At 46.1% G+C, this 16,525-nt stretch overlaps 1 protein-coding gene across 1 annotated transcript in view; it reads right to left on the reverse strand.

Annotated features, from left to right (window-relative positions):
• Window positions 1–12,192: 12,192 nt before the first annotated feature.
• Window positions 12,193–16,525, reverse strand: part of gclc (glutamate-cysteine ligase, catalytic subunit) — an 80,499-nt gene continuing 76,166 nt past the window's right edge. Inside the window, exons 15-16 of the mRNA XM_039737813.1 lie at window positions 15,230–15,350; window positions 12,193–14,022 (exon numbers count right to left, since the gene is read on the reverse strand). Of these exons, the coding sequence (XP_039593747.1) occupies window positions 13,844–14,022; window positions 15,230–15,350 (300 nt within the window). The 3' untranslated portion in view covers window positions 12,193–13,843. The remainder of the gene's footprint in view (window positions 14,023–15,229; window positions 15,351–16,525) is intronic.

The raw sequence follows: 16,525 nt of genomic DNA on the forward strand, positions 1-16,525 counted from the left end.
GACTGACTGGCCATTTTTAACGAGCGTAAACTAAAGCCGAATTATCACACAAATGTCCCGAACCCTGCATGGCTTTAGCTGCGCGCACGTGACCGGCTTCATGTACCGTAAGTTCCAGATGAGATCGGTTTACGACGAAGAGTTTGAGGAAACTGAATTATTTGGCAAAGAGGTAGCTCTGTTATTGGAGATACTTAACCCAGTTGGCACAGGAGGCTGGAGCCTGACCGGACAGCGCTGGACACAAGGCAGGAAATAACCCTGAGCTGCACCAGGGCACCAGCTACTGCACGAAGTAAAATGAACTTTGACAGCCCCAAAAACAGAAGAAGATAACCGAATATATATATATATATATATAATACATACATATATAATGTGGCGCAGTTAGTAGCGCTGCTGCCTCGCAGTTAGGAGACCCGGGTGCGTGGAGTTTGCATGTTCTCCCCGTGTCTGCGTGGGTTTAGTCCAAAGACATGCGGGTTAGGTGCATTGGTGATTCTAAATCGTCCCCAGTGTGTGGGTGTGTGTGCGCCCTGCCCGGGGTTTGTTTCCTGCCTTGTTGGCTGGGATTGGCTCCAGCAGACCCCGTGACCCTGAAGTTAGGATATAGCGGGTTGGATAATGGATGGATATATAAATGAACCAAATGCGTTACCTGGTAGGTAACCACTCATACAATCATATATATTTATATATAGAAAGAGAGAGAGAGAGGAGTTTGGCAGCATGCACTTATTACAGCACGTTGGCGCAGCCACCACATGGCAAACCACCCGGATTGCAACGGGTGACAACTTAGCGCCACACTGAAGAGTGCGTGGTTTTTTACAGGGGCTGAAGTGCCAGTTCTGCCACCAACCCCCAAGTTTTCCCTACAAGTTGGAGGACCATATACTTTGTATATAGAGATATATAGATATAGATATGTATATAAATAGATATGTAAGGCGCTATATTTAACATGGACATATAAAAAGACTGTCATCAAATACTCTGTATAATACATAATTATGAGAGGCACAATATCATAAACAGATAGAGGGATAGGGCTTTATATAAGGAGACAGATATTTAAATTAGATATGTTCGACAGATATACAGATATCAGACACACCATGCAATATATGGCTGCAAAGATAGGAAAGGCAGAATGTAACAAACAGATGAACAGAACAGGCATTATGTGTAATAGATATGAAAACAGCTACTGTATATAACATGGAATGGCACAATATACAATAGACAGACATGACAGACAAATAGATGGGGGACTACATAAGAAACAGATATTGTAAGGCACTATATTTAAAATAGATAATGTAAGACAGATAGGCATCAAATACACAATATAATACAGATAGATGGGAAGGGCACTATATAATAAATAGATATGAAAGGTACTATATAATAGGCAGGAATAGATAGGAATGGCACTATATACAATAGATAAGAAAGATGCTATATAATATAAATAAATAGATAGAAAAGGCACTGTATAATAGACAGCTAGGTAGCATTTAATTGTCCAAATATCTAACATAGAAAGATAGATATGAGAGGCACTATTAGACAGACAGACAGATATACAGATATGGAAAGGTAATCAGATTATATTACTATTTAGATTGGAAAGACACTATATAATAGATATTCCTATATAAGAGACAGAAAGGTAGGTAGGTAGACAGACAGACAGATAGCTCTGTATATAAGAAATAGATATGTAAGGGATTATATTTAAAATAAATATGTAGACAAATAAATAGATGGTTAGGAAAGGCACTTTATACAACCGATGTGAAAGATGCTATGTAGGACAGATGGATGGGAAAGGCGCTGTATATACTAGACTGAAACAAAAGATCCTGTACAAGGTAGATAGGAAATGTACTAAATAATAGCTTGCTAGGCAGGCACTTTATAAAATAGATGGGTATGAAAGATGCCATATTAGATGGGTAGATAAGATAGATGGGAAAGGCACCATATGCAAGATAGATGGGAAAAATGCTACATAAGACAGATGAATACAGATGAAAGGCACTATATAATAGCCAGGTAGATAGCCATTCAATTGTCTCAGTATATTTTCTAAACAAAAGAGCCCGTCAGACTGATGTGACAGCGTGGAGCCTGTCCTGACAGCGATGAGTGTGATGAAGGCCCAAACTGTGGATGCCTGTGTCCAGCAGGAGCTGCTGCTGCTTCTTCTTCTTCTTCTACACATCCAGTCGTCTCCAGGCTTCGGCGCTTAGAGCTCACCACCTACCGCTCCGAGGTGATCCCCTTATTCTCAGTGCCATGCCTTGCTGGGATGTTCAAGCGTTGTTGAATTTATTCTATTAGTGCAGCATAACAGAACGTGAGCCCCTGCAGTTGAAGCCACCTGTCCAGCTTACTAGGAAGCGATGGCCCACCCCACGTCAAGAATGGCGTGGGCATCGAGTTCCCCAGTCTGCACTGTCACTCTGGTGGGCTCGCTTAGATCCAACAGGGTACTCATCACATTTGTGTTTGGGATGTGAGAAAACGACTGGGCTACTCAAGGCAGGGGCTGTGCCAGGATTTGGGCCCGGGTGTGCCCAGAGACCATAATAGCTGTGGGATTCTTCTCGCCATGGCTACTTAAGGCATTGCTCCTCGAGCAGGAGACCCTCCCCAGAAGTCGTGGGTCGTCTTTAGAGAGACATTAGCACTGGCACTGACAGAGCTCTTTGGTGTTGAGATTTGAATGGAGTTAAGGAAGCAGGAGGCTATGCATGACCCTGAGATTAAAATGCACATGAAGATATGCAAACCGCACGCTGTGGCGTCTCCTTAGCACACAAAGAGAGCTACAAACGAACAATGAATTAAACAATGAGCTCATTGAACAACAGGTTCAGATGACACACGGCACTGAGGAGATGCCATTTCAGTTTGTGTAATCAGCAGGCCAAACCTTTTAAACATGAGCGTCAGATTCTAACACAGAAGATCACCCTGGTGTGCCCTGCCCATCTGGTGTGCCCGGGTCAATGTTCTCTTTGTGTCCGTCTGGGTTTTCCTTTGGCTATCCTGATTTGCACCCCAAATCCTACTGTAAAGATGGCAGATTTTGGTTGATTGGCAATTCTCAGCTGGCACAATGAGTGTGCTCATGAAATGGCATCCCATCCAGGGTGGGCTGCTGCCTCACCCCTCATGCTGCTAGGACTTTGATCAGAATTAGCAGGTTTACTACTAGATGAAGATCAGCCTAACAAAGACATTGCAAGTCAGAGTGAAGGGACCTGCTGGGAATGTAAACTGAGTCAAGAAGTGAGTTCAGCATACTGTACTGACATGGGGGGTTTAGAAAGTGTGGGGACCCTCATCAGAGACACAAGTTAAATGATAGAACAGACCCACACTGCAAGCCCAAACACACTTGATGTTCTTATAGCGTCAGCCCCAGACGGGCATCTGAAATACCAGTGAGGGTGGGCTGCAGCGGTATGGAGGGGTGGGAGGGCTTGACATGATATTTGTCAAATCCCCAGCGCTAGGCTTGAATAGCGCTTTTCATTTAGTGACCCGACCTTCTGAGTAGTGACAATGACCAAAACTGAAGCGTTTAGCTTTGCACAAAAGTTTGTGAAACAAATTGGGGGGGTTTCACGTCCAGCAAAGTCCACGCAGTTGACACAAGAAGAGAGGCGTTAAGGACCAGTTATGGAAGCGCTTGAATTCCACAGGAGTCTGCCTGTCGTTTATGGTGTGGCCTAGAGGGGGCGCACTGGCCACTCAGTCCTGACAGACAGACGCCAGGCACGGGTTTGGCACACAACACACGTTTATTAAGTTGGGAGGCGCTTTGCCCTCCCTCGCCACAGCAGCACAGAACAAGACATGCAACAGTGTCTGTGCCGCCTTTCATCGTCTTCTTCTTCTTCCTCATCCTCTTTCTACTTCTTCCTCTTCTTCTTCTTCCTCCTCCTCTTTCTACTTCTTCCTCCACCTTCCACTTCTTCCTCCTCCACCTCCTTTTTCCTCCTCCTTCCTGATCTTCTTCTTCTTCCTCCTCCTTCTTCCTCTTCTTCTTCCTCCTCCTCTTCTTTCTACTCCTTCTTCTTCCTCCTCTTCTTCTTCCTCCACCTTCCTCTTTTTCCTCCTCTTTCTACTTCTTCCTCTTCTTCTTCCTCCACTTTCCTCCTCCTGTTTCTACTTCTTCCTCTTCTTCTTCCTCCGTCCTGTTCTTCTTCTTCCTCCTCCTCCTCCACCTTCCTCCTCTTCCTCCTCCTCCTCTCTGTGAGGCAGCTGGCTCCTCTTTTAACCGCACCCTGGAGTATTCCACGTGGCTCGTTGGAGGTTAACTTGGCCAAAGTAGGGCTCTGCAGCTCCCCCTGGTGGCATCCATGGAACGCAACAGGGCTGAGCCAACAAATCATAGCAAGTCCCTTACAGCCCTGTGGGAATCAGAGGCACCGTTGCAACCCAAGGGGAGGCTGCCAAGCATTAGTTCAGGGGAGAGAGGGCCCTTCATAAGCCATCTCCCCCCACTCCTTCCATTACAGAGGTGTCAAAAGGGGGAGCAGTTATCACATGACAGAAACCCGTGCAGTAAAGCGCGACATAATGACAGTAGGAAGGGTCTGTCGACTGTCTGCAGCCATGCTGATGCAGACTTCGCGCCATGTCCTCCTCGTGACATGTTTAGAAACAGCCACCAAAGCACGTTGGCAGGGCATAAAGAGGGTAGAATGTCAGTGCCCAACCCGCATGGTCGACATTGCCCACCACAGCACAAGGCGTTACTTCCACACTTCTGCTGACACGAACGTTGACAGTTGCTACAAAATGGGTTTCCATCCAAGGAGTTTTTGCGAAAAAATATTTAGCGCTTCAAATTTTAGCTGATGGAAATGCTAATTATCGATAAAATGTTGTACATGTCGACATAATATTTTTCCGTTTAACTTTAGCGCATAAATTCCATATCGATACTTCAGATGTCGCAAAAACTACATTGGAAACACTTTTTGTCGGAAAAAAAAGGGCTTTAACGCAAATACATGTGTCACATGATCCACTTTCATCCCGTGCAATCAAAACGAGAATAGCGGAGCGGATCGCATGGTCTGATGAAGAGCCTCGTTATTACTCGTGATGAGCCAATGCAGTAGCGGATAGGCTGGGTCTCCTGCTACTAAAAGGGGTCACCTGAACTCCCCACATCAACTGTAGCCTGGGGGTCTCTCAGGATGTCTAAATAATACAAAAACCGCAAAGGTAATTTACTGTGCCAGTCAAAATATTTAATAAACCGTGTGTTTCATTATCTAAACATTTTTTTTATTATTAAATGGCAGATGTTTTAGCATATATGAGAAATTCTCTCATTAATATTAACTTTAGTATTTTTTTTATTAAACGTCGTTATTTTGTATTAATTCAAATTTCAGTTTTAATTAAAACCTTAAGGGAAGCAGGTTACAGTACTAATTCAGTTGTCATCGCACTGAGAAGGGATGTTGAAAGGTAGGCTCACCTGTACAGATCTGATGCTGCAAACACAGCTGCATCATGGGCACTTCCAGGAGTGCCAACGCAAATGTCTCGTTTCACGCACCTGTCATCAACAAGGGCCTGGAGAACAATAGATGGCCACCCTTTGCGATTAATGTAATCGCGGTAGCCTTCCGTCGGGGGAAGAAGAGGCACATGTGTGCGATCCAGCGGACCGTAAATCTGTGGCACAAGATGCACCAAGGAATTGCGGTATGTAATTTCATTGGCCTCCGCTACAGTCGGAAGTCTGATATAACGGCGCATTCATTTTTCTTTAATTGCGGTGCACACAGCATATACACATCGATGGACGGTAGTTTTACTAACCCCGAAAGTTTCTCCAACTACTCTATACTCGGCGCAGGTTGCCAGCTTGTAAAGGGCGATGGCAATCCGCTTTGGGGTTGGAACCGGTGGTCGGTGACAACCTGTGATGGGCGCAACATCAGGACTGATGAATCCACACAACATCTCAAACGTCGGCCGTGTCATCCTAAAATGCTGCAGCCAGAGACTTTCTGTCAAGTGTCTCCTCACCACCTCCGCCCAGAAGGTCTTATTCCGTCGTCTCTCCCAGACCCGCACTGGGGTACTTTCTTCGAGCTCAAGGGCTATCAGACAAGCAACTGCTTCATTCTGCTGTCGTCTTCGGATATTATGTACAATTCCAATTATTTGTGAAACTGAAATAACAGTAAGCTGGCAAATAAAAAAAAACCAGACTAATCTCTCCATTTGTTTGTTTCTTTGTTTAGTGGAGGGGGTGTAACGTGGAGAACAAAAGGTAGATAATTTGCGACATACACAAAATGTATGGAAACGGCTCAAGGGCATACAACAAAACTTATGCGACAGTTCGTTTTGGAGGGGATGACGTCATCACACACACCATTTTATCGACAAAAAGCCAGTTGGATGGAAACAGGCTGGAGACAGCAAATTATTTCTTCTGCTTGTCGATAACAAAACGTCGCAAAAAACTGGATGGAAACTTATGTGAAGACTGATGAGGGGGCTGATGGCGATCTTGTCCTCCACTTGATCATTTTGCCCTTTTGTCACACACGCCGTAGTTTGACGCATTCAAACTACTGGAGTCACCTGGCATGTCATGGCAGTTTGGGCACACTGTGCCACCTGCGCCAGTTTTCCTTTGAAGTACAGTGCAATCTCAAGCCGTTCAGGTGTGGTACAGAAAGGGTCCCACAGTACGCAGTAACCTTGGCCAAGCACGGGGTCCGCCAGTGATGTAGCGACGCCATACTTGCCTGCACTTACCCCCCATTCGGTTCCTCTGCCAAAGTAAAGTGTCGAGCTCCTAATGTACTCAGAACTCACTTCACATGGCATGTAGAACTTTGTAGCAAGGCTACATAACCTGCCAGTCGGGATGGCTTTCTGGACTGTCTGTCACTTTATGATGTGACTGGGCGGGTGTCTATAAAGAACCCTTCTGGCACTTTTAAGGACGTCCCAGTGCTGGGAGGATCCCGCCAGGTAAATATTCTAGCTGCCTGTTGCCAGCGTCATGTTTCCATAACAACCGAGAGGGGAGAAAGATGTTTCGGCGGGAGACTTTTTCTTTTTAAGGGGAATGGCGGATCAAGGAAGAGAGAGGAACAAAAGGATGGAAAAGGCCGACGGCAAGGAGGCGACAATATACGCTTTAAGAAACATCAGGATCTGACGTCACCCAGGGACGTGTGCTATTTGTGGGTGGCCACCCTGACGAAGTAATCGGTGTGACGAATCCCCGAGAAGAGGCCGGGGCTCCCGTTTGGTGAGTGCGTTTCTTCGTGATAGCCAGCGGACTGTTGTGTTTCCCTCATGCCTTACGGTAGGAACTGAAGTGCAGGTTTTCGTCTCAGTATATATGGACTACGTGAAAACTTTCCTTCTGCTCTCTCCGAGAACAGTTTTTTATTTTTCTTTATTGTCTGTGTCAAACCGGGGAATAGGATTTGGCCGCAGGGGAGGGCGTCTGGGGAAGTGGGATCACAAATGTGCACTCAGGCACCGGGCAAGGAAATGTAATCGGCAGTTTTCAATATATTTATCAGTCCCACTTTTTTTCTGATTTTGACTTTTTTTGCCAGGTATTTAGGGGCGTGCATAGGGGACAAGAGGGGCCGAGGAGCGAACATGGGAATGCTATTTTATCCTTCAAATATCGTCCACTTCCCTCTCGGGTGGTGAAGTGTAGGAATCGCGTTCCCGTATCGGGCGATTGCTACAACTTGATACCAAATTGTGCCCACTCGGTTATGGTGACAGCCTTCCCTTGTACCCCATGAGACTTCAGTCAATATTTATGTCACGATAGGGACCTTAACACATTCTGCATGTCTGTGACGATCGACTGATTCGCGTCCCGCCGTCATCATAGTCATCGATATTAGTGTAGCACATGGCCGGATTAAAACCTTCAGAGTCCCTAAGCACTAAAAACATTTTGGTGCCCAAATATATATGTAATTCCAAATATGAACCCCATAAAATAAACTTTCGAAATTAAACAAAACTTACAGTAGGATGAAAAATAATGTTTTTTTTGCACCAAATGGTCAAAGGTAAATCCAGCAATGGAGACTTTCTGTGGTGCCCCTCGAACACCCCCACCCCACTCCCATGCCCTAATCACGTGCTTATTTGCATTAATGGTCAATGCAGGTTTAAAATAAGAGAAAGACAACCGAAAAGTGCAGTCAGAAAATGTACAGTAGACCAGTAGTACCATCTCTAGACTGGTTTACCCACCATGCCCTGCACTATCCGTAGGCTGATAAAAAGACCCCCATGTCGTCTGCAGCGATGCTCCTGTGACTTTTCCAACACTGCGCAGTGCAGCGGTTTGTTTCAACGACTGTTTTCTCCACCAGCCTTTCATCAACAAATCGCAGATCGTTCAGATGATCAACTCACATCTTTAGATTACCGGTAAGTGGGCACCAAAGAGGTGCAGGATTGTCAGGACTAATATGAGGCCGACACCAAACACGAACATCGCCGAAACTGGACAGGTCAGAATCTACCAATCAGGTGTCAGTTTCAGTGTCCGCGTCACCATCTGATGACCAATTGACATCGCCGTCTCCGTCACGGCACAGCACAGCTGCAGCACCAGGCGTCTCCACACTTTCTGGACAGACGTTTGCAGGTTTTCGACAGCTGTGTGCCACCTTGCGTCTTGGTGGGTTGCATTATGCGCCTTACTTTTAATCTCTTCTTTTTATATTTTTTAATTTGATCATTCCCCAAAACATAAAAGTTCTACTGAACGCTAAAGTTTGAAAATTACGTGAACTTGACCTGTGCCCACCTGTAAACGACCATCCAGAAACCGCTGCCCTACAGTACCAGCTGAGGTGACGTCAGCCGCTGCGGTCTGCAAATGGATGCACCTTTGAGAAAGGCTGCCAGTCCGACAGCAGATGGCGCTGATCTACAAAAATTAAACTACCGTAGCAAATTCACCCCACCTCACCTCGCTGTGTGTAAAGCTGGGGCGAGGTGACCCCTAGTAAGGCAGGTGCTTTCTTCTGCGGCAGGACCCACTGTTTCCTTCATCACTCCCAGCGGCTTCATTTCTGACGCCTTCTCACCTCACTGTGGTCACCCGTGGTCAGATGTGATCCCCCTGCTCGGTCAGCCGACCCAAAGCCAGGGTCCAAACTAAAGACTCGCCAGCAGACATGCTGATGGAGTTTAGCAATAGGAGACCCCCACCTCCTTTCAAGGGGCCGCTTTTATCGCCGGCTTATCCAGGTAGCCCCGCCCCTTGTGACAGTCCTTGGCCACCTAAGGTGCGCGTGTCCGCCTCCGAGGTCCGGAACGTTACATTGTATGTGTGTGTGTGTGTGTGTGTGTGTTGCTCCCTCTCAGAGTAGGCAGCCGAAAGATCGACACCAGCAGATGAGGGGTCGCACTGCTACTGGAAGCTTTGACATTACAGACCCCATGTCTCCCTGTTGGTCATCATCTCGGTTAGATGGATAGAGAGGTAGGAAAGGCACTATATAATAGAGAAAGATATGAAAGTCACTATATTATAGATATGAAAAACATCATATAAGTACTAGATAGGAAAGACAATAAAAGTGGTAAATACAAATATATGAAGGACACTACGAGCAGAGTAGAAACAAAGTTCTTTCTTATGTGACAGTGGAGTCGCGGGCTTAACAGACTAATCTAAGCATCTGATCAAATGCAGAGCCAATCGTGGATCAAATGCAAATCAGACGCCCTCAGATTCATGGGTAGCCTTTTATAAGAAAACCTTTTCTGAACTTTACCGATAATGTACATTTAGCTTAGTAGGGTGACGCAGTGTTTAGCACTGTCTGTCTGGCGGTCCCAGCCATCCAAAGCGAGCATCCCAAAGACTTGTATGCCACATGAAGTGTCCCAGTGGCACTACAACGGACTGGCACCCTTCCTAGGTCGCTTTCATGCCCTGCACTCCACTTTGTCATTATGCCCAGAGGGAGCTGAGTGGTCTCATGGTCTGGAACCCCTCCAGATTTTATTTTTTCTCTCCAGCCGTCTGGAGTTTTTTTTTTTTCTCTCTGACCTCCCTGGCCATCGGACCTTACTCTTATTCTTTGTTAAGTAGTGTTGTCTTATTTCTCTTTTCTTCACCATGTAAAGCACTTTGAGCTCCATTATTTGTATGAAAATGTGCTATAGAATTAAATGTTGCTGTTGTTGTTGTACTGTGACTCTGAAGTGAATCGAGCCGATCCGAGAATGCTACGTTCGTTAAGTTTTGAGGTGTCGAAGCCACCCTGCGCTCTGCCGCACTTTAAATGGACAACCAGCAGATGGCAGCACAGCCTCAGTTTCGAACACTCGGCAGCGCGCTGAGCAGTTTATGCCGAGTGACGATTTTGCTTCACGGTCACAAGAAGCGCGTCCGTCGTGCGTCCTTCCTGTCACCAACCCCACGACTGCGCTGTTATAGATAAGGATGGTAAGAACCTTTCAGTTAAATCCCTAACGGGCCCCACAGATGGCCTGGAGTAGACCGATTTGTCAAACACCAGCGGGTTCCTGATTTTAAAGGGTTTCCTGAAGCGAAAAACCACACGGTAATGAGATTATAGCATCAAGCCAATGACACTTGTGGGCTGTTGATCTGGTAAGTGAAGTAACAGAGGGGCTTGTTAATGAGTTTCAGCTGCTTTGGTGCTCTAGAGGGGCAACAATGAGGCGACCCCCAAAACAGGAATGAACGGGTTAACAGCTGGAGGGAGGCCACTGACATTTTCCCCTCCTCATCTGTTCGTTTCTCATTTGGCTGCGGTCAGAGTCACTGCTGGTAGCATGAGGTCATACCTGGACCCTACAGAGCTGGCACAGGTAATCCAACTTCTCCAGGATGGCAGGCACATCAATACGTGGCATTGCTAGAAGGTTTGCTGTGTCTCCCAGCACAGTCTCAAGGGCATCAACTTTAGTCCGCAGTTCTGACATACCCTTCAGCTAGAAGTCACGTAACGCGGCATCGGCTTTAGTTGTTTCATGTTAGGTGATCCGATAACATGGACAATCTCGCTGAGCAGGATAGACGAGCTTGTTGGACTGAATGACTTGCCCTCGCTATGGAAGCGGCCACCCGACCCGCACTTCAGAAGAGTTCACCCACCTGAAGCTCAGCCTCTTCAGGCCCGGCCAGTACTTGGATGGGAGACCATCTACAGAAAGCTTGGTGTGATGCTGGATGCCAGCAGGGTGCTTACCCCGTGGTCTGAATGCCTCCAAGTCCTCCTTCGGATGAGACGTAAACCCCCAAGTCCTGACTTTCTGTGGTCATTAAAGATCCCTTGGCATCCTTCTAGTTGGGTGTATCCTGATATCCTGGTTAAACTGCCCACCATGGCCGAGTCATTCTGGCCCCCTAATCATCTCTTATCTATTGAATTGGTCTTGCCACTCACTTAAAACACTTTGATTAGTGGGAAAAATGCTACATAAATGTAAACTATTATTATTATGATGATGACTACTTACCATGTGTGGACCACCAAGGCGGGCACCGCCACCCCAACCTGACACAGACCGGCGTGGGACACAAGTTCAAGGCACACGTATTTGATTTTTCTTCTTCTTTTTCTCATGGGAAACACCTTCCCCGTTTCCCACAAGCCCAGCAGAGTGTCACAAGCACAAACACAATCCAAATTTCTCTCCTTCATCCTTCTCTCTTCTCCTCCACTCCTCCTGGTCAAGCTTCGTCTCCCATCCCACCTCCAGACTCTGCTGGCCCCTTTTATATGGCTCCGAGAAGTGCTCCAGGTGCTCGTTATTCCACTTCCAGGTGTGGCTCAGCAGCTACTACAGCACCCCCTGGTGGCGCCCACAGAACCCCACAGGGCTGTAAGCACACCATCTCCAACTCCCATGGAGTCCAAGGCACCGCTGCAACCAGGGGAACGGATGGGGTGGGGGGTATTTGGGGGATCTGCCAGCTAGCGCTCCGAGGGAAGGTAATGCTCAGGATACGCTCCCTCCTTCTGGCATCCTGGCCAGGCAGGAGTCACATGATGTCCTTCACTCTGCATAGCTACACCTTCATTTTAGCTGCTAGTCCCGGGGTCGCGTCGATCCCACTGAGATGTCAGTTAACGCGGTGACGGATAATAAAGCAGGAAACTGAAGTGACACAGAAGACCTCCGTTTATTTCAACACCAACTGTAAATCATTTAACAATGATTAGTTCAAGTCCATAACCGGCCTGCACAAGAAATCAAAACTTTAAAAAAAAAATTAAAAAACAAAAAAAGCTGCTCTGCCGAATTTCTCGTTCTTCATAAACACCACAGCTAACAAACAGGAAAACAGAAAGAAGAAATGGAAACAAAAAAAGGTGGAATTTTGATGCAATCTCAACAATGAAAAGATAAAAAAAATTGAGCAGACTGTCGACATTTTTCGATCAAAACTTCTAAACAAACACATCAACATGTAATCATGTAACAGGATTAGAGCTGTAAAAAGAAACAAAACGATTAAAAAGGCAAAAACAGAAACAGCTCCAAAAACCCTTCCAGATATCACAGGTAAAGCACGTCTCATAAAAACTGACTGCCCACCCCACTTACGGACCCCCCTCACTTATAAAAGTCCACTTTGGCTCAGAAACAGGAAAACTCTGGAAGGACTGGCCCACTTAACCCGCCTGCACCTCTCCTCAGTTCTTATTACACGTGTCTGGCCTGGCGAGCACCTTCAGATGGTGGGTTCGTCGCCGCCACCATCGAGACACGGCAGCCTCTCGCCAATTACAGCCTCCCTGGCGTTTTTTTTTTCCTTCCATATCACTTATCCATTATGTGAGATGTGCCCGTCTACCTGCACTTCCTTCCGTGTTCATTTCCGACTGGCACGACAGCAGCCCGAGTTACAATTCCGGAATCTTGAAGCCTCAACAGAAGGAGACGGATGACGTTCAGGGTACAACGTAAGGAAGAGGCAGAGTTTGGTGAAACTTCCAATTTCTACACCGCTAAACTATATTAAAAATAAAAAAAAAAAATCACATTGACGCCAACCGAGCTTTTTGCCTTCGGAGGACTTCGCTATCCCAGGGAGAAATGGTGAGTCAGCTTAGATGAGATCCCACCAGTGGGGGGCAAGCAGCTCCGATCATAAAACTAACTGCGCAGATTTAGGCAACTTAACCGGAACGAGTGCAATCAACCAAGAACGCTAACACCTCGCACAACATGCGCCTCCAATGCGCTAAACGTGTTTGGCGATCCTCATTTTTTGTGGGGTTTGACACATCCCTTCATACGTCTTTTGAAACTTTTTCACCATAAAATAAATAGCATTTGCTTCTTCTGAAGGATTCCTATCTCACCAAAGCTACCAACAGCTGTAGATTCGACAAATCGACAAGTGCACAGGGTTAACACTGCATTTACACGCTCAGTCCTGCTTTATAACGTCACGAACAAACAGAAAGGGCTTCATTATCCAGATGAATACAAAAAATATATACAAAGATATTAGGCAATAGGAACTTTGCTATTAAAATAATTTGTCACTCATAAAAATCTGATATTATATACAAATTCGATAAGAAATCTCAGTCAAGTACTTGTCTTCAGTCATTTCAAGGGGGCACAGTGACTCCACCACAGCAGCTCCTTTTCCTTGTGCAACAAAATGTATTTGGTCTTGACACCATGCAAAAAAGGGGGGGGGGGCACACGTCACAGTAACTAAGAGACATTCCTACTTTAGTAGTTACGCAACTCAAAAAACACATTGCATCGGTCAAACACAGTGCAAACGTCGACCTGATTAGGCTCGACTGACGGGCTCCCCGATAAGCTCTGGACACCGGCGTGTTCCCTTGGCTATCTCATCACACGTCACGATGAAGTCGTAATTGATTCTGTCCGTCACGACGCTATCCTGCTTGTACTCTGGGTGCTTGGCAACAAACTCGCGCATCCAACGCGCCATCGTCATCAGCTCCCCTGAAACGACAGTGCAAGAGAGTTTGTTAGCAAAGCAGTTTACGGGACTCCACTTCTTGAGGATTCTGCCGTCGTCGATAGCTAAAACTTGGATCTGCTGACTAAACGGGGGATTTAAAGGACTTTACTAAACAAGTTCAAGCAACTTCACATTCTTCAACACACTTCATCCAGTCCAGGGCCACAGGATGCCAGGGCTTACCCAGACTGCTTCAGGTGCAAAGTCGGGACAAAACCTGAACAGGGGATCAGCCCATCTCAGACAGTCTCAACAAATATGAGCAAAACATCAAAATTCTCAAACCTGCTTAATCTAATTCAGGGACATAGGACACCCCCGGGGGGGACCACCCAGAGAACATTCAAAGCAAATTAAGAAAGGGAATCTGCTCATCTTACAATGCAAATAAATCATAAAATACGGTGGACTCCAAAAGTATTCACTTTCTGCACACTTCATTTTACATGGTGTCATGTATGTGCTCCAAAAGGGTCACCTGTCAGGTTCATCTACAGTATGTAGTACCACCCTGGCACAAGAGGGGGCATTGTCGCTAACAGTCTGGTCTCCTTTTCCCATTCACAGTCTCAAGAATACACCTCTTTAGGGCAGTGAAGCCAAGGAAGTCCCGCCCCTTGAAGGCAATGAAGTTCCGCCCCTTGAAGGCAGTGAAGGCAATGAAGCACCACCCCTTTGGGAGAGTGACACCAAAGAAGCCCCACCCCTTTGGGGGAGTGAAGCCAAGGAAGCCCCACCCATTGAGGGCAGTGAAGCCCCGCCCTCTTTTGACACCAGCCCATTTACCAATCACCGACAGAGCCAGTTAAAGTGATAAATCAGCTGATCCATCAGAGCTCCACTCCAATGATGTACGTTTTATTTGTACTTAGTGTTTATTTTAAATTGGTTGAAGCTGATTTGTGTTTCTATGAATTAAGATGACGCTCTTAACACTTCCTTGTTGATCACAGTCTGTGAGGCTCAGCATGTTACGATAACCGGCGTCTTTAAATCTGGTCTCTAAGCTATAAGTGAAGGTGAGGGTGAGGAGGTCACGAGTGGGCCCTGCCATAAACCGAAGGCCTGTCCAGGGTTGCCTTCCTTCCCTGCACTCAATGATGCTTCTATGACACTGAGCCAGATTAAGTGGGTATGAGAATATCAGATTTGTTTTTATGAAGCATAAAAAAAGAATAATAGACTTACCTGAAGCTCTCATTTTAATAAGTTTAAGGTACTTTAAGATAGTACATCTTGTTTCTACATCCACTTCCATGTTTTCCAGGTAGCTGTTCAGGATTTTGATTAAACCATCAAAAACGCCTTCCTGAAAAGAAGAAACAGCCCAGTTGAAACAAGTGCCCCCCAGTGGCCATGAGATACTAGAATTCAAAAGCACACCCACCTGAGACTAATAATAATTCTCTACATTTAAAGAGCACTACTCTCACTACTCAAAGCACTTCAACCAGTGAGTGGGGAGCCATTTCTACCCCCACTAATGTGCAGCAGCCCCCCTCGACGATGCTACATCAGCCATTTTGTGCCAGTGTGCTCACCACACATAAGCTGTTAAGTGGTGGCGGGGTCAGAGAGAAAGAGAGAAAGAGAGAGAGAGAGAGAGAGAGAGAGAGAGATAGAGACAGCAAGTCGGAGACGGGGAGATGACTCGGGGGCCAGAATGACCAGGCCATGGTGGGCAATTTAGCCAGGACATCGGGACACACCCTGCTCTTTACGAAGGATACCCAGGGATCTTATATGACCACAGAGGGGCAGGACCTCAGTTTTCCATCTCATCAGAAGGATGGCTCCATTTTTACAGCATAGTGTCCCCGTCACTGCACTGGTGGGATTGAGATACACATTCAGAGCACAGCCTCATCAACACTTCGTCCAGCAGCAACACAAGCTTTTCCTAGATGGTTTCCCATTCAAGTACTACCATAGAGTGATTTCAACTCTAATGGAAATTATGATTAACTCAGGATATATTTTTGTTGCTTGTTACTTTTTTAATTACACCGTCCTTGTATTCTATTTAGCATTTTAAATGAAATGTTATCTCATTTTTATGTATGTAAATTCAAAGACTGCAGTGGGCTGGCGCCCTGCCCAGGGTTTGTTCCTGCCTTGCACCCTATGCTGACCTGGATTGCCTCCAGCAGACCCCCGTGACCCTGTGTTAGGATATAGCAGGTTGGACAATGACTGACAGATTGTTTTCTTCAAGGGTAAGTGTATTCGTCAGGTTTGTTACCAGGTTGGTCTACTGTTGCACTTTTAAGATTACCACACGCATACATAGCTATATGTAGACACACAGACCCTAATCACAACAGTGCCCCATGAATGACAAACACGCAGCTGGTTAATCACTGGTACTTTAAACCACACAAGTGCCTTAGGAATAACACAGCCTGTCACTCTCTCTGCACTTCAAAAGACTTACTTATTGTCGGCACGAACAACATACAATGTTTTAAAGATATCTCAGACCTA

This window comes from Polypterus senegalus, chromosome 16 (genome assembly GCF_016835505.1).
Source record: "Polypterus senegalus isolate Bchr_013 chromosome 16, ASM1683550v1, whole genome shotgun sequence".
In the NCBI taxonomy this organism is placed as follows: domain Eukaryota; kingdom Metazoa; phylum Chordata; class Cladistia; order Polypteriformes; family Polypteridae; genus Polypterus; species Polypterus senegalus.